Genomic DNA, 25,638 nt, shown 5'->3' with positions numbered 1-25,638 from the left:
TTTGATGCAAAGGTGGCCAGGCCCTCCAAAGATCATCTAAAGCATTTCCTTGCTTCAAGGGAGAACAGGTCAGGTCCCAGATCCTGCTTGGAAGAGATGGCAAATCTTTTATCTATTCCTCCCCCCTACACCCGCCTCTTGACCCTAGCATTTGCAGAGATTAAAATGAATTTAATATTTCAGAATCTGGCATTTACAGTCAAATGAGAATCTGAGATTAAATACTCAGTTACAAAAATATGACGATAACAAACTACGAATCAGGTTGGAGTGGAGGAGGGGATTGAAGATATTGTTGGGTTGTTTCATGAATGTCTGACTCCTCAGGATCTCTTTAGGGGTTTTCTGGGCAAATTTTTGGAGTGGTTTGCTATTTCTGACTCATTTTATAGATGGAGAAATTGAGGCAAGAAAGGTTAAGTAATTTGCTTAGGATCACATAGCTAGTAAGTGTCTAAGACTGGATTCGAACTCTGGTCTTCCTAATTCTATGCCCAGAACTCTTTCCACCACACCATCTAGCAACAAGGTCACAGGATAGGACAGAGCAGCAATGGGAAAAGATAGAGAGTATAAGGTAGGTATGTGCTCTCCTGAGGAAGATATAGGCCTAGGGACTGGGATGGGTTTGGGGAAGCCCGGATATTCCCTTACCTGCCTGGGAGCCCCCTCCTTTTGGATTTCCCATACCTGGAGGTCTTCAGCTTGAGACCAGATGACTACTTGTGTGGAATGTGAAGAGAGGATATTATCTATCCAGATATGACTTGGTTAAGATGACCTCTGAGATTCACTCTGTTATTCTGTAATTCTCTGAAGGCTTGGCAGCCTAGTCTGGGTCGACATTCTGCCTTACAGTTCTTTCCACCCCAATCACCATTTTCTCCCAATCCTGAGTCACCACCATTTTTATATCCATTTGAGGTGATCATGAACCAGAAGTTTTCTTCAACAAAGGTTGTTTTTTAATTCCACTTGACTATTTAATCAATTTAATTTAAACCTTTTCCTCCAATATTTCCAATCCCCCCAAATCTTCTCTCACAAAGACCTATCCTTCCTTGGACCCTCTTGATTCTGACTCCAGAAACATGTGTTGTAGAGGGGGAAAAAAAAAAGAGATGATTGGGTTTTAGGATACCTGGGTTCTAGTCCTGGCTCTGCTGCTAACTACGCATTCCACCATTTTTCTGTTTCCTTATTCCTTTGCAAAATAAGGGAAGATTATCTCTAAGGTTCATTCCAGCTCTAAATAATGGGAGTCAATGGGATCTTTTACCAGCTTGGCTATGATGGAGGAGACAAACCTCTCATGTCTATCTTCCTAAGGATCAGGGATAGGTGGGTGTAATACAAGGGCATTCACCCAAAGTGCATTTGGATAAGTGGACATAGATGACCTTCAAATGTCAATGGACTTTTCAAGGATTGGGGTTGAGAGTATTCTGAGACTATGCAGTTTGGAAAGGATATCCAACCCTTGATGGGAGATTCCTGAATACTGGGGATAATAGAAATTTAATTTGACAACAGCTCCACTCTGATTTCCCTACTCCCTATTTCCTCCCTTCCCCGAGTAAGGCCACATCATGCTTAGGAAAAGAGCTACATGATTAACAATTCTTGTTTAAATATCCTATTTCTCAATGTCATTCCAATTAGAACCCCAACTCATAGGATGAACAGTAGATAAAAGCTTTTGAGTGATGGAAAAACTATCTCTGTGGCCTTGTGCAAGTCAATTAGACATTCTGACCTCACTTTCTTTCATTGTTAAAAAAAAATTGAGGACAGAGGTGGGATTTTGTGAGGGTAATGGTCTTAAATTTATGTGGTACTTCAAAAACTACAAAGCACTTTCATAATCATCTCAAAGAATCCTAAAAATAAGGATTTCTTTGAAGGGATCTTAGAAATATCCAGTTTAACAGAAAACTCTGGGTCATAGAAGTTAAGGGACTTGTCCAAGGCCATATAGCTATGGCAGAATCAAAATTAATCCAGGTCTTAACTCCAAATTCTGTGTTCTTCCTACAAAACTCTGCTATCTCATTAGCTTTTTTTCATACATGTTCTTTTAAGAGCCCTTTCTTCTTTTAAGGAGGCTCTTATAAACTCTCACTCCAAAAATTCTATTGAACCAACTACTCAATAGGCTACCCCATTGCAGAAACTCTGCTGGGATGTTGTCTCATTCTCCCATATGTCTGCTATTTATCAAAAGGGATGAAGTCATTACCAATTTGTGATAAGAGAGGAATGATTTACTTCAGAAAATCAGCAGCTTCATGAAGACATTCGATTAATGGGAACAATGGATAAGATTCCCCTAGCTTGCTATGGTAAACCCAGGGAGAGGGGGGAAACCTCAAAGACAGAGACTCTGATTTCCTGACCTCCACTACCCCCCCCCAATAGCCTAAAAATGCTAACTAGCTTTATCATTTATCTCTGAAAATTTCCTGTATGTGTCTGGTCTCTCCAGTTAGACTATATGCTCCCTCAGGACAGAATTATGTCATTCATCTATGTCCTCACTTAGCACAGAGTTCTCCACAGAGATTATTTGAGAAATACTGGTTGCTTGCTTAATGGAAATGCCCCTAGGAAAGAGGACATTGCAATGATGTTCACCAGAGGATAGTACTTCCATTGCCTTGAAATTCTGATGAGGCAAGCCCATCCAAGAACTTCCAATTATTCCCATCTTCCAGGATCCTCGTGCCTCTCAAGCCTTCTTTGGCTCATGGTTCCATTTTTTCTCTCTGGACCAGAATGTTTCTGCAAGGGCTATCGTGTGACCTGAAAAATAGAGTGAGAAGTTAGGTATGGGGAGGCTCAAACCACCCTCACCACCCACCATGGTCTGCTCAAAGAGGCAGTAACCCCATTCTAGCAACCATAAAGCTCGGCATAATGAAAAGACTTTCTATGGTCTTTTCATTCTTTCCTTTGGCAATGCTAAGCAGACAAACCTGAGAAAAGGGAGCCAAGGGCCCCCACTTTTCACTGGTTAACCATTCCCTATACTGCAGGCATAGGATAGAGAAAATTAGCTAGCATGTCTTTGAAGCATTGGTTAACCTAGAATCTGTAAATAGATTTCAGGGTTTCTGTGAATTCTTTTTAAAAAATATTTTGATAACTGCATTTCAGAATAATTGGTTACCTGTGTAATCCTAAGCATTTTATTTTATGCATTTAAAAACATTATCCTTGGAAGGAGTCTACAGGCTTCACTGGACTGCTAGAACAGAATAAGATTAAATATCCCCTAGTTTATAGAGACTTGTACAAATCTAATCCTATAAAGTGATAGTAAATATTTCAAGTAGCATGGAGTACCACCTTTATTCTTTTTTTTTACGGTTTGTTTTTTTTTGCAAGGCAAACGGGCTTAAGTGGCTTGCCCAAGGCCACACAGCTAGGTAATTATTAAGTGTCTGAGACCGGATTTGAACCCAAGTACTCCTGACTCCAAGGCCGGTGCTTTATCCACTACGCCACCTAGCCGCCACCTACCTTTATTCTTAAAAGGATTCTAAGAAGATTCCACAGCTTCTCTCTCACTTGCAAATAATTAAAATTGATGATGTACATACATATCTACATCTATACATACATACATACATACATATATGGGTGAGGGTATGTTCACACATAGCTACACATTTACATGTAAACAACAGATATATAAATATATATATTTATACATATATTCACATATAGCTTTGAAGCATTTTGCCAACATTTTCTTTTTTTCCTTTTCTTTGGCAGTTGGAGTTGTGACTTACCCAAAGTCAAATAGCTAATAAGTTTCAAGTGTTGAGGTTGGGTTTGAACTCAGGTCCTCCTGATTCCAGGATCTGTGCTCTATCCAATGCTCCACCTAACTGCTCCCCAACATTTTCTCATTTCAGCCTTACTACTTTGGTTACTGGTTAAGTGATTTGCCTCTGATGTACTGCTAGTAAGTATCCCAAACACATTTGAATTTAGGTTTCCCTGACTCCAAGTCCAACACATTCCAGAGTATAGCATACTACCTCACCCAATAGACAAATAAATTCTATTTTGTAGTTAACCAAACTCTCTGGGGCTGCTGCTCCAATTTAAGCCCCCGTCCCTTTGTTTCAGTCTCTTTGGAGTTGGAGAAGAGTTGACTGGCATCCTCCTTATAACAACACTTCAGACTCTGAAAGGTTGCTTTACAAAGCTCCACTCTCTCTCTGTCTTTTCACAAATCATTTTTGGGTTTAGGCAACAGAGGGGGCAGGGGCAGGGAACAGCCTAGCTCTGGCATAGATAGATAGTTGAAGCCTTCCTCATCTGTATAAATGGTGATGAGAGAATGATGGGACTGATTAAGCATTTGGAATTGCTAATGAGTTTGATAAAATTTTAATTACCCCTTGTTCTGTGGGGCAGGCAGCAAACCATGAAAATAATAATCATGTCGAGCTCTACCACGGCAGAGCTGTCAACCTAGAGGAAAGTGGGTAAGAGGGTATAGGGAGAGCTAAGATGAGAGCGGGGAGAGGACTCCTAGACCAAGGTTGAGTAGGTAGGGAAGCTAATACCCAAGGAATCCTGGTGGAAGTGGAGTTGTCTCTGCTCTTAAGGCCATATTGTTCCATCAGTTCTTGACTTACAGGTTGACTTCTCTCTATTTTTGTGGGTTTCTAAAATGTTTCTCTAATCCTGGGGTAGAGGGAGGATATATGAGAGTCAAGAACCTGCCAGGAATTCCTAGCATTTTAGAGGTAGAAACAAGATTAAAATCCAGATCCTGCTTAATTCTCAGAATCAAATCAGGTGCAGGGTATCTCCCTGGATTCATCCCTATGGTTTGGACACCTACCATTGGCTTCCTTCTTCAGGATGCAACTAAGAAACCTCCATTGGGGCAGCTAGATGGCACAGTGGATAAAGCACCAGCCCTAGAGTCAGGAGTACCTGGGTTCAAATCCGGCCCCAGACACTTAATAATTACCTAGCTGTGTGGCCTTGGGCAAGCCACTTTAACCCCATCTGCCTTGCAAAAAAACCTTAAAAAAAAGAAAAAGAAAAAAAAAGACACTTTCCTCTCCTTTTCTTGCTTCCTTGAATAATGAGGGTCAGGGGGATAAAGAATCCATTCCCAGGTACCTTGGTGGTTTTGACTTTGTTTCCACTGCTACAACTCCATCCAGACAGGTCTGGAAGCACCTTACACTCCTCTTCAGGCAGACAGGGCTGCATCTGACACCACCACTTCTGCAGGACAATGGAGGCTATGGGAGTGGACAATGGGAAGGGGTCAGCACATTTAGCAAAACCTAGGTTCATCCTCCTACTGCTGGGAGGAACCATGAGAGAGGCCTTCATGCACAAACCCCTTGGGGGATAGGCTGCTTCCGTGAAAGTAGGGAGCCCTAAAGCTAACCCATATCCTTTGCCAATACCATCCTTCATCTCCATTTCTAGGAGGGCTGAGGTGAGAAGGAACTTTCCAGGGACTCCAAGTTCCTTTATCTTTTAAGGACAAGCTGGGCCAACCAAGGGCAGAAAAGAGGAGTAATCTGTCCCTATGGTGATGCTACAGTTCAACCATATCATTACTGTTTAGGCAGTTCCTCCACAGTCTTTTCCTGTGGCCGTGCAACTGTGTCTCTGCTTCTATGTGTGAGCTAATGTGACGGGAGTGGGTGAGTTGAAGACATGCTCATGTTATTATACAATAACATACAATATACAATTATACAAGAGTGTTAATGGTCAAGGGAATGGTCAGGGAACAAGCATTAAGTGTCTGCCATATGCCAGACAATGCTAGGCCCTGGAGAAAGAAAGACAAAAATGAAACAGTCCCTTCCTGGATGTATAAGTAAGCCAGAGAAAATGTATGAAAAGGTATATATTGGAGTTCCTTTTGTGGTGAGGGGAGGGGAGAAAGGGAAGGGGAGAGGAAAGTAAGTAAGAAAAGAGTTAGAATTAAAAATAGAGAGAGGGGAGGAAAAAAAAAAGAAGGGAGAGGAGAAAGAGAAAGGAGAGAGAAAAGAAAGAGGGAAGAAGGTGAAAGGAGAGAGAGATAGAAATCCTAAGAAAGATGTGGATATATATATGTGGGCATGTATTTGTGTGTTTGTAGTAGGGAGGGAGGGAGAGAAAGAGAGCAAGAGTGAGAGCGAGAGTGAGAGTGAGAGCGAGAGAGAGCAAGAGCGAGAGCGAGAGCGAGAGCGAGAGCGAGAGCGAGAGAGAGAGAGAGAGAGAGAGAGAGAGACTTAATCTATGTGTATAAGAGAAGTTATGAGTTGTTATTGGTCAGTTTTTTCAGTCAGTCCAACTCTTCATGACCTTAATTGGACTTTTCTTGGTAAAGATCCTGGAGTGATTAGTCATTTCCTTCTCCAGCTCATTTTATAAGTGAGGAAACTGAAGCAAAAAGGATTAAGTGACTTGCTCAGGGTCACATAATTACAAAGTATATGAAACCAGGCATGAATTCAAATCTTGATTACAGACTCGCCACTCTATCCACTATGCCTCTTAGCTGCCCTGAGTGGTTGAGACTATATGCATTTGTGATGGTGGGCACCCAAGGGATGGGTATAAGGGTACATCATGAGAGGAGAGTACAAGAAGCAAGTATAAAGATACAAAGTGATTATGGAGAAAAGTGTTCAAGAGGGTAGGAGAGAAGTGTGACAGAAGGTTAATAATATGAAGGGTTAAATGTGCAAGAAAGGCTTTTCTCATGTGAAAAGAAAGAATAATAATTCCTTTCATGTTATGTGCATAGAAAGAATTGTTATTTTTATTATTATCTTCACCATTGTCAGGTGATGATTACAACAAGAATATTTCATATGGGTAAGTAGGAACCTAAGGCTGAAGGAAAGAAAACTCTCTCATTTCACAAAGCCAGAGATGTTATTTGAAGTTTTACAGTTTTCTTTGCTAATCTCATGTAGTCTTGCCACCCCGTCCCCTCTGACCATATCCCCAGTTACGCACCATCCACACAGGAAGGTTTTGCCCTAGTGGTGCCTGCCACCTGGCCTGGGAAGCAGGAGCATTTGACTGTTTGGGATCTCTCCTCAATCCGGTTCCGATTGCAGCATCGATGGGCAGCAATCACTTCACAGGTGCCAGGTTCCACATGAACTGGAAGAAGAAACGTCAGCAAGGATACTGCCCTTCCTCACTCATCCAATACTCCTCCTTCCCATAGAGCCATGCTGGACATCCCCTCTCACTTAGCTCCCCACCCTCAGGGCAGAGAAGATTTTTAAAAATTATTTCCATTAAGAGATAAGTAGAAATCCTCCTGAGTATTTTCAGAACACTTCCCCACTCTTCTGAAGGAGTGTTTAACCCAAGATTGAGACTGAGACCACACTGACCACACCTTCAAAAGAGCCCTACCCACCCAGCTCAAAGAGAATGATCTACAGCCCCTCCTCATCTTGCCTTCACCGTGTGAGGAGATAGAGAGGACTAGGGGACTCACAAATGAGTGGGAAGGATTATCCGATTTGCATAGGCTTTCACTGTTCCAGAAGGAAAACCAGAGAATTAGGACAGGGGTCCAGACTTAACCCTTGAATCCCAACTCTCCTATATAAATCTTCCAATTTCTCTCAGGGTGGGGCTACTGTGCGGAACAATAGGACATCTTTGTGCTCTATGGAATGAGCTGAACTTGTTCTTTTTTTAAACATGGGGACAGAAAGCAGCACCAAGTGAAATGATTATGGAAATTCTATTCTCTAAGCCTCGCATCTGTTCAGGGCCTAGCTCTCTTGTCTATCTCCATTCCCCTGAGGCAGGGTCCAAGGTCATGTTAGTCAAACTATGATTCCAGTCATACTATGTATGATTCCACAGTCAAACAAAGGACACCCCTTCTCATCCCAGTTCCAACTCGCTACTACAGACCCATTTCTTTCAAAGGCACACTCCTCGTGCTTCCCTTCCCAGAAAAAAAAAAAAACAAACAAACCAGAAACCAAAAACCTGTGTGAGTCCGAGGATGTGATGAAGCAAATGCTAGTCGTGCCCACAGTGTGACCAAGCAAAGCACCAAAAGACAGACCCCTGTGCTTGAGCTCCGAAAATCCCTTTCACTCATTCTGAAGAAAAAGAGACACAAGATGTATAGGTATGGAAGAGGACTAAAACTCCAAATGCCTCCTTATGCTATTGTTCCTCTTTCAATCCCAGCCAGGATAGGGTTCCCAAATACACCACTGAAAGAAGCTAGGAATGGAGGGAACCCTCTGGAAATCTTAGAATAGAGAAATGATACCCAAATCAGAGGAGAGAAATGGGGAAAATAGCCTCTCCAAATAGACAATGGAGTTGGAGGCCACCAAAAAAGGTATAGTCAGTATGCTTTCATACTTCTGCCAATCTATCCCTTTAATTTGGCCTATCTCCCCCAACTCACCTTTTAATGGGCTTCCAGCTACTGCCTGTAAATCTACTGGACACAAACTGGCTCCACCTGAGTGAGTGGAAGAAAACATTGGGGTCTCTGGAGAGAGAGAAGAAAGATATATACATATATAAATAAATATGTGTGTGTGTGTGTGTGTGTGTGTACGGGGGATATATATATATATGTATATATATATATATATGGAGAGAGAGAGAGAGAGAGAGAGAGAGAGAGAGAGAGAGAGAGAGAGAGAATAATATTAAAAGGCAAGAAGGAAAGAGGAAATATTTGGGTAGTTGTGGGATCCCTCAGATATCAGATCTCTAGGCAAAATTTGCAGAAGTCCTAAACCATTCTTGTTCCTTTCCTTTACCCTGAGAGGGTATGTGTTTCTTCTTTCCACAAAGACCTCAGGTCATCTCCTCTCCCCCTGCCAGCAATAGATGGTAGATCTAGGGACAAGGGTCTGAGGAATTCTTTCTGGCTACCCTGGGATGAAGAGGGTTGTGGTTTCTCAGAGATGAGGAGATAGACTAGATTGGGATTGTCTGGGTAATAATTCATACAGGAACTGAATGACATAAATGGAGCCAAGAAACAGAAAACACCTGGCCCCCTTTCTGGTGAAAAATGGGTAGAGGACATTGAGACCCTCCTACTCTGGGATCCTGAACTAGGTTCTACACCATCTACTCCCAGTTCCTCAACTCCCCAGGCCTGGGTCCTTGTAGGGTATCTGGTCACTTTCTCCTTGAAAGATAAATTGAGTTCATCTCACTTCGACTGTCCTCTCATCCCTTTCTGTTCCAGACGATCAGATCACACAACATCTCTGATTCCCAGATAACAGAACCCTCAACAGTTACTCTTTTTAAGGGATCCCCTTTATACCACAAAGAGAGAGAAAGACAGAGAGACAGGGACAGAGACAGAGCTATAGAAGATGGGGGGGGGGGGCTGGGTGGCAAGAATGAAAGCATAACAATGATATCCAGGATAAATTTGGGGGAGAGCACCTAGTGTTATTGTTCACAGTTTCACATGAATATTGGATGGAGTAAGAAACCTCGGCATAGCTGATCAGACTTCACTTTGTTTTGAAAGAAGGAAAAGGGGGGGGGGGTCCTTTTGTGTGTCCATTTTACCCCTGGAGTTAACTAACATCCACACAGTTTGGGAGGTAGGAGAAGCAATGTGGATCAGAAAGGCCACTCAGCTAGGCACTGGTCACTTCTCCCCTCTGTCTATAAACCATTTTTTTCAACCAAAATTCCATTGTGATTCTCTTCTCTCCCCTATTCTCTTCTGGTCCATTCCCCCAACTTTCACCATCTAGAGGAATGTCTCCTTCCCAGTTCCAAGAAGCCCTAAGCTATGCGTAGATTGCAAGGAAACTGGTGCCCTCGATGGAGGCCTTTTGCAGCAATCTTAGCCTACCCACTCCCTCTATCATCCACTAGGGAAAACAAAAGTAGATTCTACTTGGGGATCTGTTTCCACTAAGACATCGAAGGATTTGGTGTCCACTTCTGCCTCAGTTTCCCCTCCTGTCTCCAAGGAGTGGAGGCTCTGGAAGGGATGGAGCCTTCTCTCCTCTTCCTCAGCCCCACACCTCATTGCTAGCAGCGCCCTACCTTCAGAAGGAATTCGGGTGTTTGTCTGGGGACTTGAGGCCCCCTCAGTCTCTTCCTAGCCTCCCCTTCGCCCCCGCCCTGTCCTCAGTCCTCTCGACACCCCCCCCCCCAGATCTCAACACCTGGGCTCTCTGGTGTCTCGTACCTGCGATCGCTTCTGCCCACCGAACCAGGGGTCGCCCCTGCTCCCACACTCGAGGACCACGGACCGGAGAGCCCGGAGCCGGCCGTCGCCGCCCTGCAGCCGCTGGATCTCCGTCCCCGGGGGCTGCCTTCGAGGGTGCCGCTCCCGGAGCCCTGGGGCGCTCGCTCCGGGCCCGGCCCAGCCCAGCTCTGCGGAGCTCGGCTCGGCTCCCTCCGTCCCCGTTCTCCGGCCCCCGCGGGCTCCAGAAGCGCGCAGCCGCCGCGCGGCTGTCCGCCCGCTCCCGGCCCTGGCCCGGCCCTGGCCCGGCCCTGGCCCGGCCCTCCTCCTGGGGCAGCGCAGGCGGGAGGACGCGGCGCAGCGCCCAGCCCGGCTGAGCCGCCAGAGCCCCGGCCGGGACAGCGGGGACGGCGCCGGGGAGGGGGCGCCCAGCGGGGACCGGGCAGCAGCGGCCTCTGGCGGCCGCTGCGGGGAGCCGGAGAACACCTGGACCCCCGGCCCCCCGCCCCTTCCCAGTCCTGGCCCAGGGGTAGCCCTGATCACCAAGCCGCTGGAATTCACACCAAGATCCCCCCGGCCCCGGGTCCCAGCGTGCGGGGATCCCTACGGTCCTGGCCACCTCGGAAATGATGCCTCTCTTTGGTCCATTCCCTGATGCGCCCTCGGAGCCGTGGAGGGAGGGGCAAGAGGCGTCGGCAGAACTGGGACTGAGGGTAGGCAAGGTAGACGGGGGAGGGGGTGCAAAGAGGGACTTGTGTTACTTTTTATAGACGTGTATTTTTCATGCAGTCCCCCAGGGCTTAGGAACACAGCTGTGAAAGACTTCTTTCCTCACTGAAGTCTGGAAACCAAAGAAATTCCTCTTTTAAGAAATCAAATTTTTCTCTTCAATTTCGATCAATGTTATACCATAGAAACAAAGGCAAAGACTATCAGACTGCCGGGGGGGGGGGGGGGTTGTAAAATTCAAAACCTTACAGAAAATTAAAGGTAGAAGCTGCTATTGTATATAATTGGAAAACAAAGTATTTACAAAAGAAATAAAATTGTAATCATGCTTTCATGGGGACTCGAAACGGAAGAAAATAGGGGAAATGACTTAGGTGAATGAGTCTAGCTTTGAACTCCTTGCCCAGAAACACCCTATAGAGCTGCACCAGGCAGGCACGCAGTCAGCAGCCAAAGTTAGAACTAGTACAAGGCCACCGAGCCCTTGCTCTGAGGTATTGATATGCCACCATCTTCTTCTGAGCCCCTGGCTAGTCCTCTCCAGAGACCCAGGCCATTGGACCCCTAGACTTTGGCCTACCTTCAGTCAAAAAAAAACTCTCTTGATAGAGTTAAGTTTCTGGTTTTGATCTGATTATCCTCTGGGACTCTTCAGGGGCTCATAACCCCCCTTTTTCCCTTCACGTCCACTGTCTTGGAACTCAAGTGAAAAACTTCCTAATTATGGGAGGAAACTTGACTGATTAGCAAAGTTTTGGCATCCAAGAACCACATTTATCTTTCTACCATAGTTCTATACCTAAAGTAGAGGTCTAACCATGTCATTTCCCTGCACAAATCTTAATGGCCGTTACCTCTAGGATCAAATAAAAACTTGCTGAGGCATTGAAAGCTCTTAACAACCTAACCCTTCCTCCCACTCCACTCTTCTCATACGTTATTCTCATTCCAACAGTCTTCGCTTACTTGATGTTCTCACTCTGTTTCCTTACTCCATGCCTCTCACTGTCTTCCATGCTTGGAATATTGTGCCTCCTCACCTCTCCTCCCTTCAAGTGACTGGTTTTCCTTTAAAATCTAATTCAAATATCTTTCTGATTGCCCTAGGAGTTAGTACAGTCTCTAGTCAAATTATTTCATTTTTAGTGGGCAGATCAGGCAGCTAAATGGCAATGTGGATAGAGCCCTGAGCTTGGCAACAGGAAGACAGTTCATATCTATCCCAAACACTGTGTGATCCTAGGCAAGTCACTGGTTAAGTGACTAATTTGCCTGTAAACTGGAGAATGAAATGGCAAACCACTCCAGTATCTTTGCCAAGAAAACCCCAAATGGAATCACAAAGAGTTGGACAGGACTGAACAGCCAAAGCATGTAGAGCACTGGACCTGGTCAGGAAGACCTGAGTTCAAATCCTACCTCAGACAATAATTACCTAGCTGTGTGACCTTGGGTAAGTCACTTAACCGCATTACCTTGCAAAAACCTAAAAAATAAAGAAAAAGAAAAAAACAAAGATAAAAGACTTCCTGGTGTTCTGGTATAAATTGGACTAGATGGTCTCTAAGATCTCCAAAGACTAGAGCTTCAATATCCAGAGGTCCTATCTCTTTTTAGGAATGGAGATGAAGGGATCAGAGGGGAACTATTTGGTCAAAGTCAGGATAAGAAGGGGCAGCTAGGTGTCGAAGTGGATAGAGCACTGGCCTTGGAGTCAGGAGTACCTGAGCTCAAATCTGGCCTCAGACACTTAATAATTACCTACCTGTGTGGCCTTGGGCAAGTCACTTAATCCCACTGCCTTGCAAAAAAAAAAGAAGTCAGGATGAGGAGAGATTTTGAGTATAATGAAATTACTGACCATCTTCTTCAGTCACATTCTTAGGTTTGCTGATTTTATATATATATCCCTTGTAGTTGGGTAAAGAATGTAAAGTGTAAAAGAGTGGTTGAGTAAGATAAGAAAACAGGGAGATGCCCCAGAAACACTGAATAATAAGAACCAGGGTATTTCTGGAAAATTGACATACAGTGACATTCTTATCTATGCCTTCAGTTCAATTCCACAGACATTTATTAAGATCTTTTTAGGTCAAAGAAGGGAGGGGGGGAGGCACCATGGTTTAGGAAGACCTGTTCTGAAGTACTGCACTTGGTGCTTTCTAATTGAATGACCCTGAATAAGTCACAAACCTGTGTCTCAAACTAAATCATGGTTTGCTTGCGATCCTTATTAGTGGGGGAAATTCTACAAGCTATGAAGTTACAGATCCTTTAAGAATATATAAGTTATTATACTATATCCTATTTCTGTATCCATGTTTTAGTCTCTCTCTTTTTTTTTTCTGATTTTTTGCTGTGCCCCTGATTTTCTGTCCATTTCCTCAACCAAAGATGGTTAGTTTGGCCTGTGTCTCCCTCCAGTGGTAGTTTCATGATAAGCTCAATGTCCTACTGAATTTGGTCAGCTATCCACTCCTCTCCATCCTAAAACAAACTCGGGCCCCCTCAGATCTGTGAGTGGGAAATAGGGTGACTTAATAAAGAAAAGTGGTGGTTAGACTTAGAAGCTGAAGACAGAGAGGAGGGAGAAAGACAGAGTCATAGCAGACCTTTTGCCACAGGAGGTGGCCTACTTGGGAAAGTGTCCCTAGGGGATACAGATTAATACAGATTAATTGACTAATTCAGCTCCTATTCAAAGTCCCCAGCCTCCCCTCCTGCCCCAGCCTCCCCTTCACACACACATATTGGTACAGTCTCAGGAGAGGTGTTGTCACACCAGGTCACCAGGCAGCCTCTCACCCAGAGGCTGGGGCTATTTTACTCCTCAGGGCCGCTAGCTAGGCTCTGAGGCAACTGGTCCAAGGCTCTGCCTTCCCGAAGGCCGCCTTTCCGAATCTAGCATTCAGGTGAAGGCTATTGTCAGAGAGCGCCACTAAAAAACCTCCCGGGTTTTTCCTTTTTCAGTGATTTCCAGCTACTCAGAAAGGGGCTCCTGGTTGACCTCTAGTCAGGAACACACAGGAGACCGGTGTCCCGAGCCACCACCTACAGACAGGTGGCCCATTTCCGTCCCAGGGCAGTGAAGAGAAACTGAGGCGAGAGACGAGGCAGGAAACGGGGCTAGAGGATGCCGGTGGTGATGCTGCTCTGAGAATTAAGCATAGCTCAGAGCTCGCCTCGCTCCGGGATCAGTAGGATTGGTGTCAGCACCTCCCTCCCAGAGCCCTCAGGGGTGGGGCGTCCTTGGGGTGGGGCCAAGGCTGGGGTGAGGCCAAGAGTCGCAGCATGCTAAACCGAGTGCGCTCAGCCGTGGCGCACCTGGTCAGCTCCGGGGGTCCATCGGGGTCCGGATCCCACGAGCTCCCTCCCCCAGCGTCGCCCGACCCCACTGTTCCCCCAGAAACACCCCGGAGCCCTCCAGCAGGCGCACCTGGGGGCGCAGTGGAGAACCGGGGAAGTTGCTCACGACCGACCTTCTTGCAGCTGAGCCCCGGGGGGCTACGACGAGCCGAAGACCACGCTGGCCGCCTAGTGCAGAGCCCCCCGGACACGGGCCGCTACCTGCCCTGGAGAACGGGCTATGCCGAGTGAGCCCCCTGCCCTAACCCCCTTCCAGAATGACATCTTGGGAGCCTGGACCCCAAGATCTTCATTTTTACCCCCCCCCAGATTTGCCCCTGAAATCCTGAGATTCACTCTCCCTCTTTGCCCTCCTCCTCTCGGACCCCTGTCTCTTTATGGAGTGCTCCAAGTTCACAAATCTCGGCTCGAGACTGGTGTGCCCCAAATCTCACCAATCAGGGACCCCATCACGCTCCTCCCTCTTTTCTGGAGCTCCCACCTCACCATCCTAGGGAGGGGAGGCACAGGGCAAGGTTGAGAACCGGTGCTATAAGTCGGTGGCTTGTCCACTCGCAAGCCAATAGTTAGTAGATAAGTGTGGGTGGGAGAGAGAACAAGTCCGGGGATCTGGTAAGAGTGGGGCCAGACTGGAGCCAAGGAGCCCCCTCCCCCGTGCGCCGACTCCCGACCTCATGACCAGTCATTCCCTTCCCCCTCCATACCCAGAAATAGCCTGGGACGCGAAGTTTCGGTCTTATTCTCCAGGGGAGGGGGAGGTAGCTGGAGGTGGTAGGGGCCGGCGGAACTCTGGACAGCTCCTTCAGGGCAGCAGAACCGGGCCTGGGCCGAGCTTAACTCTCTGGGTTCCCAGCCTAGGATACATTTTTAATGTCTCTGCCCGGAAAATAAAAGCTTGAAAGTGGGATGGAGCAGGTGGAGAGAAGGAAGGGTAGGGTCATATTGCCCCCACCCCCACCCCAGCATGATCCTTTCCAGGTCTCCAGGGCTGTGTGCGCCGGCCTATCCCTTCCCCTTTAATCCTCTTTTCCTGAGTTGTTGCAAACGATCAGAGACAGTTCCTTGCCCCGTTTTAGGATCTGCAGCCCAGAGAGGGTTTGGTTCACCTCCTGAAGGATATCAGAGACAAGAAGTAAAATTTCCTAACTTTTCTTCTTCTATCCCCCCATTATAGTATTTCCTTAAAGACTGAAGGGGCCTTTTCCCTTGTCAAGATCAAATGTAAGGGGAGCTTCTGTCAGATGGCAGAGATGAATCCCCAAACCAAGGCTCTGTGTATATTTATTCCCCTTCTCTCCAAACCTTGTTTCTCTCTCTGGCCTATATCCCAGGTCAGCTCTGACCTTTCAACACTTGACTGGCAAGCTGAAGATAATGGGGGATGGGGGTTATTCTGGGTCCTTGGCTGTGTGTCCAGTCTGATGTGGTCAATCTGGCCTGTCAGGGTCATTAATGCAGGCAAGAGTCGGCATAATGAGGACCAGGCATGCTGTGAAGTGGTTTATGTTGAAGGCAGACAGGCCAGGATGGGTGGGCCAGGAAAATCCATCAAGGACCAGGTGAGTTCCTCAGGCCCCTGGACCTTTCTGCTATTCTGAAATAGGAAATCACTGGGGAAACTTGTTTCCTTTCTCACCTTGGCCCAAATCTTAATTAACCAGCTGCTTGGTTTTGACTTTCTCAGCTTCAGCTGTTGATTTTTTTATCTGAATATTAAAAAATTCCTAGAATTGGCCTTGAGTCCCCATTTTAAAAATTTCCTCAGTTTTCAGTTTACAACATCTCACAGTAATAAGTGCTCCAACCCTTGTTAGTGAGCTACTCACTAGTTTGACCTTAAACCTTGGTTCTATCCAGCCTCAGATTTCTGACCCTTAACTTTTGACCTGGCCAGACTGACACTAATGCTTGTCTTTGATCCCATCCTCTGTTGACCTAATTTGGTCCTCTAGAAGTTTCTCCTACATATCTGATGCTCTCCATCCTTTCTCTTCAGGGTCACCGGGGTCTCTGCTTCCACTACTGGGGCCTGTTTGATGGGCATGCAGGGGGTGGGGCAGCAGAGATGGCCTCTAGACTCCTTCATCGACATATTCGGGAGCAGCTTCGGGGCCTAGTGGAGATCCTGCAGGACCCTGCTCCACCTCCTCTCTGCCTTCCAACTGCCACTGAGGCCTCTGTCTCCTTGGAGCCCTCACACCCTGGTGGGTCCCAGCCATGTTGGCCATTGCAGAAAGAGGTGACCCATGAGAGCCTGGTGGTAGGGGCCATTGAGAATGCCTTCCAGTTCATGGTGAGGAGGCAAGAAGAGTGTCTGGGTGGGGAGGGAGACATTAGTCTTCTGAAGGAGTCATTTGGACCTGAGTGGGGAGGGCAGATGCTGGCAGAAGGATCAGATTTTCTGACCCCTATGCCCAAAAGGGAAAGGTCCAAAGAATGTCTTTGAGCTCAGCCTTAAAGAAAATTGAGGAAAGGGAGAGGAAGACATTTTCTTTCCTTTCTCCCAACTCTGTGGATTCCATCCATTTCTGACTCTTCTTCCCTAAGCAAAACTGAACCCCTTTCATCACAGCATTCATGTGGTCAGGTTGAACTGGGAGCAGGGGGAGATCTGGGTCACAATTTCTCTCTGGGGTTCAGAAGAGCCTCTATCTCCAGCTCTTTGCCTTCCCACTTCATCCATCTCTCCCTGATGGCAGGATGCTCGTATGGCACGAGAACAGAGGAGTCACTATGCAGTCGGGGGTTGCTGTGCCCTGGTAGTTGTCTATCTCCTAGGGAAGATATATGTGGCCAATGCTGGAGACAGCAGGTACGGTGGGGGCAAAGAGAATGCTGAGGAATCTGGTTTGGGGAGCTGTCAATGGCTATAAGAACAAAGAAACTACAAATATAAAAATGGCAGCAAGGAGCTGAGAAATCAGAGATAAGCAAGGGGTGGATGGCCCTTAAGGAAAAAAGAATTGTGGGAGAATTCATTGGAACAGGATCTGGACAGTGCCTGGGTTGAGCATTGGGTCTCCTTAGCCCTGAAGATTGGTTTAATCTTGAAGCTGGTTCTACATTCCCTTCTCTCATCCTAGGGCTATCATTGTCCGAAATGGGGAAATCATTCCAATGTCTCGAGAGTTTACTCCCGAGACAGAAAGACAAAGACTGCAACTCCTTGTAAGTGAGACCCAGCCCTCACTCTTCCCCTGAACTTCTCCCAGACCTCAGTTTCTCCAGGGCTACTGCTTATACTTTATCCACACATTTTGCCTCAGTTTCTTCTGCTGTAAAGAGTAAGCTAATCCCGTGTCTGAGGAGAGTCTAAACTGCAATTATGATCTTATGGGAAGAAATGTAGGTCATTTCAATTCATTCTGCATTCATAGTTGAGAATGGGGATTAAGGTAAAAAGGTAAAAGGAAGGAAAGATCCACTAGATGGGAAGGGGAGATATTTTAGTCACTGTGAGGGAGTCACTACTGTACCCTGAGAGACAAATTTATCTTTCATAATAAATTATGTGCAAGAGTGGGGGATGATGTAACCCAACCCCAGGATATTCCTGATCCCTCAATTCCCTTGGGTGCTACCTGTTCCTCACCAACCCCTGCCACGATCCATCAGGGCTTCCTGAAGCCAGAGCTGTTGGGCAATGAGTTCACCCACCTCGAGTTTCCCCGGAGAGTCCAACCAAAAGAGCTGGGTCAACGAATGCTGTATCGGGACCATAATATGACTGGCTGGTAACACTGCCTTTCTGCTTGGCTTGATTCACTTATCTCCCCATCACTGGGAGGCCCTCACTGCCCTGGGTAGCAGCTGGAGGTTGGTTGTGGGGACAGATACTCCCTTTCCCAGGGAACTTGACTAAGAGATAGAGTGGCCTCTACTGAAGAGGGATGAAGTAGTTTGATGTCTGGGCAACACTTTCCCTGCTTCTTCTTCCCTAGGGCCTATAAAAAGATTGAACTGGAAGATCTCAGGCTTCCCCTGGTTTGTGGAGAAGGTAAAAAGGTAAAGTCCCATGGTCCTGTGTGTGTGTGTGTGTGTGTGTGTGTGTGTGTGTAATGGGGAGAGGGATTATTAGTAGACATCATCAAAAGTCTTTTATAGATCTAAAGAATCAGAGTGTAAACAAATGGTCAGAAGACCTAGGTTATGTGGAAGAATTTAAATTTTAAATCAGTACCCATTCCTTACAGGCTCGGGTAATGGCCACTATTGGAGTGACCCGGGGTTTGGGTGACCATAATCTTAAAGTGTGTAGCTCTGCCCTGCCTGTCAAACCCTTCCTCTCCTGTTTCCCTGAGGTGAGTTGTACCAGGCCTCTCACACAACCCTCATCCCTGGCCATTCTGGCTTTTCTGAGTCCCTAATTCTCAAATCTTATAATTCTACAATACTTTCTTGAATTATTTACCTAGAAAGTTTTACACAATTCCCATCCCTCCTTAGTCCTTGTCATGTCCATCTGACTTTCCCACTTTCTACTCCCAGTGATGCTCTATCTGACCCACCTACTTACCCACCCCATCCTATACTTCTCCAGGTACAGGTATATGACCTTACCCAGTATGAGCACTGCCCAGATGATGTGTTAATCCTGGGCACAGATGGATTATGGGATGTCAGCAGTGACAAAGATGTGGCTGCCACTGTAGACAAAGTACTGTCCAGCTATGAGCCCAATGACCCCAGCAGGTGAGGTTGGATGGAAAAGTAATAGAGGGGCAGCTAGGTGGCACAGTGGATAGAGCACCAACCCTGGAGTCAGGAGGACCTGAGTTCAAATCCTGCCTCAGACACTTAATAATGACCTAGCTGTGTGGCCTTAGGCAAGCCACTTAACCCCATTGCCTTGCAAAAAAAAAACTAAAAAAAAAGTAATAGAGAGAGGGAAGTCAAATTTGACATCTTTTAGGCATGCTGCTTGCCTGTATTTCTCAAATACTGGGTTTGGCACAGAAGGCCACTTGGCCACTCATTATCTAGGTGACCTACAGCAGGACATCTGACTTGTTTTAGTTTCCTCTTTTCAGGTGTAAAATGGGGATAATCCATTGTTTCTGAGACCTTGGACAAATCACTCCATTTCTTTAGATTTGGATTTATTTTATCATCCATAAAAATGGCTAAAATCCAATCTCCAAGGTCTTTGGACAACCCTGGGTTTGTTGCGTCATCCATAAAGCTGACTAGACTACCATCTCCAAGGTCTTGGAGGCTCTCAGTGAGTCTATCTATCAAGAATACCACGTTCAAGTAGGGTTGTTGGAGGATAATAATGGAGAAAACCCTTGAAAAGCTGAAAGATGATAGGAATGGATCATTGTGACCATTACTTGTACTAGTCCACGGAGGTAATCTGAGTCCATGTGTATTCCTGACAGGTACACAGCACTGGCCCAGGCCCTGGTCCTGGGGGCCAGGGGCATCTCCAGGGAGCAGGGCTGGCGGCTCCCCAATGACAAAATGGGCTCTGGCGATGACATTTCTGTCTTCGTCATCCCACTAGGGGGGCCCGGCAGCTACACTTAGGGGCCTAGGCCCCTCTTGCTCAGCTTCTTCAGAATGCCCGCACTTCACAGCTGGCTCCATAAGACCCCTCAGCGGTACTTCGTGGCCAGGATTAGCCCCTCCTTCTATCAGATCCAGGGCTGGGTTGGAAATAAACCAAACGGACCCCCAAACTGCGTGGTCTCTACTTGGGGGGAGGCGGGGGGGGGGGGGCCCGGCAGCGCCGGCGGAGCTGGCCGCGGGAGGGCACCGCGCCTGCTTCCCAGCCTCCCGGCCCACAGCTTCTCCCAACTTTCCCGGAGCCCCTGGAAGGCTGAGCCCGGGCTCCCCCCAGCCCCAAAGTTCGGCCACCCTTCCGCCGGACCGCCGCTGCCCGGGTCCTCCCGCGGCCGCCCTCAGGCCCGGGGGCTCGGGGTGGGGGACCCGAGGTTTGGGGACAGAGGGGCGTGGCCCTCCGGCCCGGACCCAACCTCTTCCCCCCTGCCCCCACCCTTACCCCGCCCCGGCCCGGCCCCCGCCCCGCCCCCGGCCCTAGGCGGTGCAGAAGCTGGGCGAGGCGGCCCCCACCCCCGGGTCAGTCTCGCCCAGGCCGGGGACTGCGCAGCGCCGAGCGGAGCCCGAGGTAGGGGAAGGGGCGCCGGGGGGCGGCGGGGGTAGCCGGGCGGCCTCCTCCGCTGCCAGCCCTGCCCAGTGGCCGCCGCTCGGGGGCTGCGGGGGGGGGGGCAGCTCCATCCCCTCCTTTCGCTCCCCACCCCCCTTCTTTCATCCCTCTTGCACGCTGGCCCCCGCCCCGTTGCTTTTCTGAACCCCTTCCCTCCCGCCGGACGGCCCCAAGTCACCGGGAGGCAGACCCCGGCGCCCCGACCCTCAGATGCCCACCCCCTCCTGGCACTTGGGGAGAGAATGGGGCCCGGGAAGGCAGGCCACTTCCCGAAGGGTGGGGGTGGGGCAGGGGGCCCGGCTGGCCCGTGCCCAGGCCGAGAGAGTCCCCTTGGGGTAAGAATGTGTGTCTGAGTGAAGGCTTGATCCTGCCTAAGGGAATCCTATGGGCGCCCCCACCCCTCCGGGAGCACTCCCTTGGTCGGGCTGGGGGAGGGGGAGGGTGGTGAGAAAGGCCTGCCCCTCCTCCCTGCTGTCCCCACCCCAGACCCTATTTTGTTAGGGATCCTCCCCCTCCCCCCGCACTTTGGTGTAGCCGGTCCTGGTCTGCCTTCTCTGGGGAGGAAAATGCTAAATCTGGGCGGTTAACAATTGCCCCATCCCCCCCTCCAAGTTAAAACTCCTGGGCTCTTAAACAAAGTTGGAGACAGAGAAGGTTCTAACCTCACCGGCGCCCCCACCCCCTCTCCCAATATCCACTGGGTTAGGGTGTCTTCCTTAGACTCAGTTTTTCTTCTGTTAGGGTGAAACTGGAGGGGTGTCACCCTGGAGAAAACAAGAAGCAGCCGCTTTGGAATGGGGGGGTTAGTGAGTCCAGGTGTGAATTCTTAAGCGACCTGGGAAAGAAGCCCCAGTCTCTAATTTCTCCCAATTTAAAGGGAGTGAAATGATTGGCTTTGGAGTGGGGAGGTCTAGTTAAGACCTCTAAGGTTGGATTAACGGGGTAGCCCTGCTCCTTTTGGGGGGAGCATTGACTCCAGATCTGGAGTTCTTTGGTCAGTCACTCCTAGGTCCAGGATGCCCTGATTATGTAATAATTTTTCACTTCTCTGAACCTCAGTTTCTTCATCTGTAAATATTGGAGGTGAATTGGAACAAGAGAGGAGGGACAACTGATCCTCTTCTCCAGAAGAAGAGGTCACCCACACCTCACCAAACATGGCTGGGAGGTCTTTAGCCTTACTCTTGTCTGCTTCAGTTGTTCTTCACTCTCAAAACACAGGAACCCTGGCCAGAATCCTCTGACTGCTCTTTACCTCTAATTTCTGCCCTGGAAAACTGGTGCCTTGAAATTGAGGTTCCTCCCTCCCTACACCCCCATCCCTTAAGGAGACTTTTCCCCAAATCTGGTGCTGCTCCTTGATGAGTATGGTGAGAGTATTCGAGTGGGAAATGTAACCTTCCCATCTCTTGTCCACAGTTTCCTATCCAGCTGACTTTTCCAGTGTTTGTCTATTGAAATTTGAGGTAGAGGAAGACAGTTTGTAGCTGAAGGGTCTTTTTGTCTTTTATTCTGGGGGAGTGACCTGCTCCTTCCTTCCCCCTTTTCATCTTGGAAGAATCCTTGAGGTGTTTATCGTGTGGCCTCTTCTTTTCCCTTCCTTGGTATGGCACCTCAGGCATAATGTTTAGATAAGAGAGGAATTTTAAGAGATAATTTAACCCCACAAAGAAACTGAGGCCCTAAAGAATAGGCGGCACTTTAGTAGGAGAAATGGACTTTGAACCCTTGTGGATTGATTTTTGGGATCCATTCTCCTTTCCTCTACATCACTTTTGTCCCTTGGAGTAGACACTCTTTGAATTGGATGAATATGAATATTTGTTTTGACCTGTAACTCTTCCTTGTCCCTTCCTCCCAATGCTAATACTTGCAAGCAGGTTAAGCTTAGTGGTTACTTCCTTACTTGTGGAAATATGTTTCCTTTCCTTTGATTGAAGGTTCCTTCTTGGAGAAAGGGAGGTTCTAGACCCTAGCAGGCTGAAATGACTTGGAAGGGGTGTTAGTTTAGCCTGACTAAACCCTGACTTGGGGTGAAGGAGCAGAGGTATTTGGAGAGCAGCCCAACAGTGAAACTGAGTACAACAGTCAGATTCAGCAGCAGAACTAGATTTCCATTCCTTCCATCTTCCCCCAATTGTCTCCCTTCCCCCCCCTCCACCCGTGTATAGCTCTTAGATTAGGCCTTATTTATCTCATCCTCTTTGAGCCCCTCCCAGCTAGGTTACAATCCTCACCCCAACACACAAAGCTCCTCAGGTTTCCAGTGCTGCCCTCTTCCCCAAAGCAGAAAAAGATCTGGGAACTCAGGCCAGCCCCTTTCCCCAGGGAACGAGGAGAAAGGGACTCTTCCTTCCTGGTTGAAGGGAAGGGATCTGGGCCAGTCCATGCTATGGGAAGGTGCGATGAGTTGTTTGGGACATGTGGGTTGGGGGAGGTTAGTGTTGGAAAGCCCAGGAAGCTGACTCTCCCAGCCTGAGTCACAGGGAGGGGGTGTGGGGTGGACTGGGCAGGGCCTGTGGGGGAGCTGAATTTAGTTGGGGGCTGGAGAGAGAGGAGCCAGGAATGGCTGTTACAGGGAGTAGGGCTGAGCTGGAGAGGGCTATTCTGTGAATTCTTTTCAGCCAGAGATGCTGTGTGTGACTTGCCCTACAGTATAGTTATTGTCCCCTTCCTGGGGCTGAGTGACCCAGTGTAACTGCCAACCCTTGGGGGAGGGGGTGGGCAAGATGCCCGGCCACCAGAGATGAGGTTATTGCAAGGACTGGGCCTCTTTTGTGCTCCCTGCTTGGGGGGGGGGGAAGGGGAGGATCTGTGCCTACTGCTACTGTACTCAGCCTGGGGGTTCCCTGTTTTTTCTAGGGGCTACATATCTCGGGCCTTAGGGGAAGGCTGATTCCGGACCTCTGAATCACTGGGAGTGATCCTATCTGGCCTGGGAGGGCTTACCCTCTTCCCATAGTCCTACCTCAAGTTCCACTCTGGGATCTGGACAACAGTCTTAGCCAGGATGTGCCTGGCCAAATCCACTTGATTCTTGCCTATGTGTTTCCATAGGGTTTAAAGGGAATGCCTTGGGCTGGATGAGATCTTTCCTGCCCTTTTCTTTCAACTGTCCCCACTGACCCTTATCTCTTCCAGCTCCAGCCATGGCTGCAATTCGGAAGAAGCTGGTGATCGTGGGGGATGGAGCCTGTGGGAAAACCTGCCTCCTCATTGTCTTCAGTAAGGATCAGTTCCCTGAGGTCTATGTCCCCACCGTCTTTGAAAACTACATTGCTGACATCGAGGTGGATGGCAAGCAGGTGATGTGGGGAAGCATCCCATTGCATACCAAGGAACTTTCTCAGTTTGCCAGAAAACAGTTACCCACCCTAGACATAATCCCTTCCCACTCAATAGCTGAGTGCAGAGACCCATTTAGCAAAGAGCCATTCAGAATCAGTCTCTCCTCAGCCTGGTTGATACAAGGGAATGAACTCTTAACTAAAGACTTGGGCAAGTCACACCACCATCCCATGCCTTAGTTTCCTCATCTATAAAACAAGGGCATTAGATTAGAAGGGTCACTTCAGTTTTCTTCCAGTTCTAGACCAATGCTCCTGTATTCCCTGGAGGGGAAACTGTCTATTGATTTGTGCCTGTCCTTAAGGTGGAGCTGGCACTGTGGGACACTGCTGGACAGGAAGACTATGACCGACTTCGGCCACTATCTTACCCTGACACTGATGTCATCCTCATGTGCTTCTCCATTGATAGCCCAGACAGCCTTGGTGAGACAAGGGGGTTGGGGGGGGGGTGAGGAATGGGAGATTCCCTGACAACCCTGTACAAGAGAGAACCTTTAGCACCAGTCAACCCTATACATATTTCAAATTCTGAGTCATGGCCGATTTTGTTTTTTCTTGGTGGGGGGGATCTGTTTTGACTTTTCCCCAGAATGTCATTTAATATTTTCCCTCTCCTGAGCTCATAGATGAGAAGTAATGGCCTGGGATACTTGGCAGGAATGGGGCTAGAAGCTGACATCTTTCATATGTTTGCATGTTGGTGGTGGTGGGTCTTCTGTGCAGAGAACATTCCTGAGAAATGGACACCTGAAGTAAAGCACTTCTGTCCCAATGTGCCTATCATCCTGGTGGGTAATAAGAAAGACTTGAGGCAGGATGAGCATACCCGGAGAGAGCTGGCCAAGATGAAGCAGGTAGGCTGAGGATGGAAGGGAGGGGTGGTGGACTGGGACAAAGCAAATCCCCTTTGAGAAGAGTTTCCCCAAACTGCTCTGTTCTTGGTGAGATTGATTACCTCCAAGGAAGAGGGAAGATAAGAGTGTGGAATAGACTAGCAGAAGCTAGAGATTGAGATGTGCTCTCCGTTCTGATTTTTTTCCTCCACCCAAACACCGGGACCCATGTTTTTCATTTAACCCCTGCTTCCTGGCAAGAGGAGAGGGAGCCTGAGGAAACCCCAACTTCCTAACTTTTCCTACCCTTCCCCCCAGGAACCTGTGAGATCAGAGGAGGGACGGGACATGGCCAATCGGATCAGCGCCTTTGGCTACCTCGAGTGTTCTGCCAAGACCAAGGAAGGGGTTCGAGAAGTTTTTGAAATGGCCACCCGAGCTGGCCTGCAGGTCCGAAAGAACAAGCGGCGGCGGGGCTGCCCTCTCCTCTGAGCTCCCCCATCCACCTCTTTGGACTCTATTTTGTTCTTGGTCCCTTCCTATCCAAGGCTGCTCGAGTAGGGAAGTTCTTTTATTTGGGGGGGACCATCTATATCCTCATGAGCGGCAGAAGTAAACTCTCAAATAGGACTGTGCTTTCCATGTCCAAGAAGCAGGGATGGGGGTGAGGGAAGCGGTCTGTCCTTTGTCCTACCCTAAGGTTCACCCACCAGCATTTTATTTTTGATATTACTAGTTCTGGAGCCTAGTTCTTCTTCGGGGCCTCCCAAGGAATGAGGTTTTCTTTCCCTCTTCCCCACCCATGACTGAGGATTATTTCTCATTGTTCTTCCCGGTGGAAGACACTCAATAAAAGTCTATGGGGGTTATCCAGATCTCCCGGCCTCGCCTCTGCTTTCCCCGGCCCAGATCTCCTGGCCTCGCCTCTGCTTTCCCTGGTCCAGATCTCCCGGCCTCGCCTCTGCTTTCCCCGGTCTCTACTCAGCTAGCTTC

At 48.1% G+C, this 25,638-nt stretch overlaps 3 protein-coding genes across 3 annotated transcripts; 2 read left to right on the top strand and 1 right to left on the bottom strand.

Moving 5' to 3' along the window:
- Nucleotides 1-260: 260 nt before the first annotated feature.
- On the bottom strand, nucleotides 261-10,264 carry TAFA3 (TAFA chemokine like family member 3). Its single transcript, XM_074190330.1, has 6 exons — nucleotides 10,202-10,264; nucleotides 8,432-8,518; nucleotides 7,999-8,114; nucleotides 6,997-7,146; nucleotides 5,149-5,273; nucleotides 261-2,802 (listed from the first exon to the last, which is right to left on the bottom strand). Exons 3-6 carry the CDS (start codon nucleotides 8,111-8,113, stop codon nucleotides 2,791-2,793), a joined length of 402 nt encoding a protein of 133 aa, XP_074046431.1. The 5' UTR covers nucleotide 8,114; nucleotides 8,432-8,518; nucleotides 10,202-10,264; the 3' UTR covers nucleotides 261-2,790.
- Nucleotides 10,265-14,218: 3,954 nt separating this feature from the next.
- PPM1J (protein phosphatase, Mg2+/Mn2+ dependent 1J) lies at nucleotides 14,219-19,964 on the top strand. Its single transcript, XM_074190329.1, has 10 exons — nucleotides 14,219-14,520; nucleotides 15,738-15,852; nucleotides 16,290-16,586; nucleotides 16,993-17,105; nucleotides 17,377-17,461; nucleotides 17,909-18,027; nucleotides 18,235-18,298; nucleotides 18,487-18,594; nucleotides 18,834-18,985; nucleotides 19,675-19,964. Exons 1-10 carry the CDS (start codon nucleotides 14,219-14,221, stop codon nucleotides 19,820-19,822), a joined length of 1,503 nt encoding a protein of 500 aa, XP_074046430.1. The 3' UTR covers nucleotides 19,823-19,964.
- A 371-nt stretch (nucleotides 19,965-20,335) lies between these two features.
- RHOC (ras homolog family member C) lies at nucleotides 20,336-25,519 on the top strand. Its single transcript, XM_074188456.1, has 5 exons — nucleotides 20,336-20,423; nucleotides 23,604-23,767; nucleotides 24,115-24,235; nucleotides 24,536-24,666; nucleotides 24,964-25,519. The coding sequence occupies exons 2-5, from the start codon at nucleotides 23,612-23,614 to the stop codon at nucleotides 25,135-25,137; spliced, it is 582 nt and encodes a 193-aa protein (XP_074044557.1). The 5' UTR covers nucleotides 20,336-20,423; nucleotides 23,604-23,611; the 3' UTR covers nucleotides 25,138-25,519.
- The last annotated feature ends 119 nt before the right edge of the window (nucleotides 25,520-25,638 follow it).

The sequence above is a fragment of the Macrotis lagotis genome, chromosome 5, assembly GCF_037893015.1.
Source record: "Macrotis lagotis isolate mMagLag1 chromosome 5, bilby.v1.9.chrom.fasta, whole genome shotgun sequence".
NCBI lineage: Eukaryota > Metazoa > Chordata > Mammalia > Peramelemorphia > Peramelidae > Macrotis > Macrotis lagotis.
The sequence above is the reverse complement of the archived record's forward strand: the minus strand, read 5'-3'. Positions and strand labels throughout refer to the sequence as shown.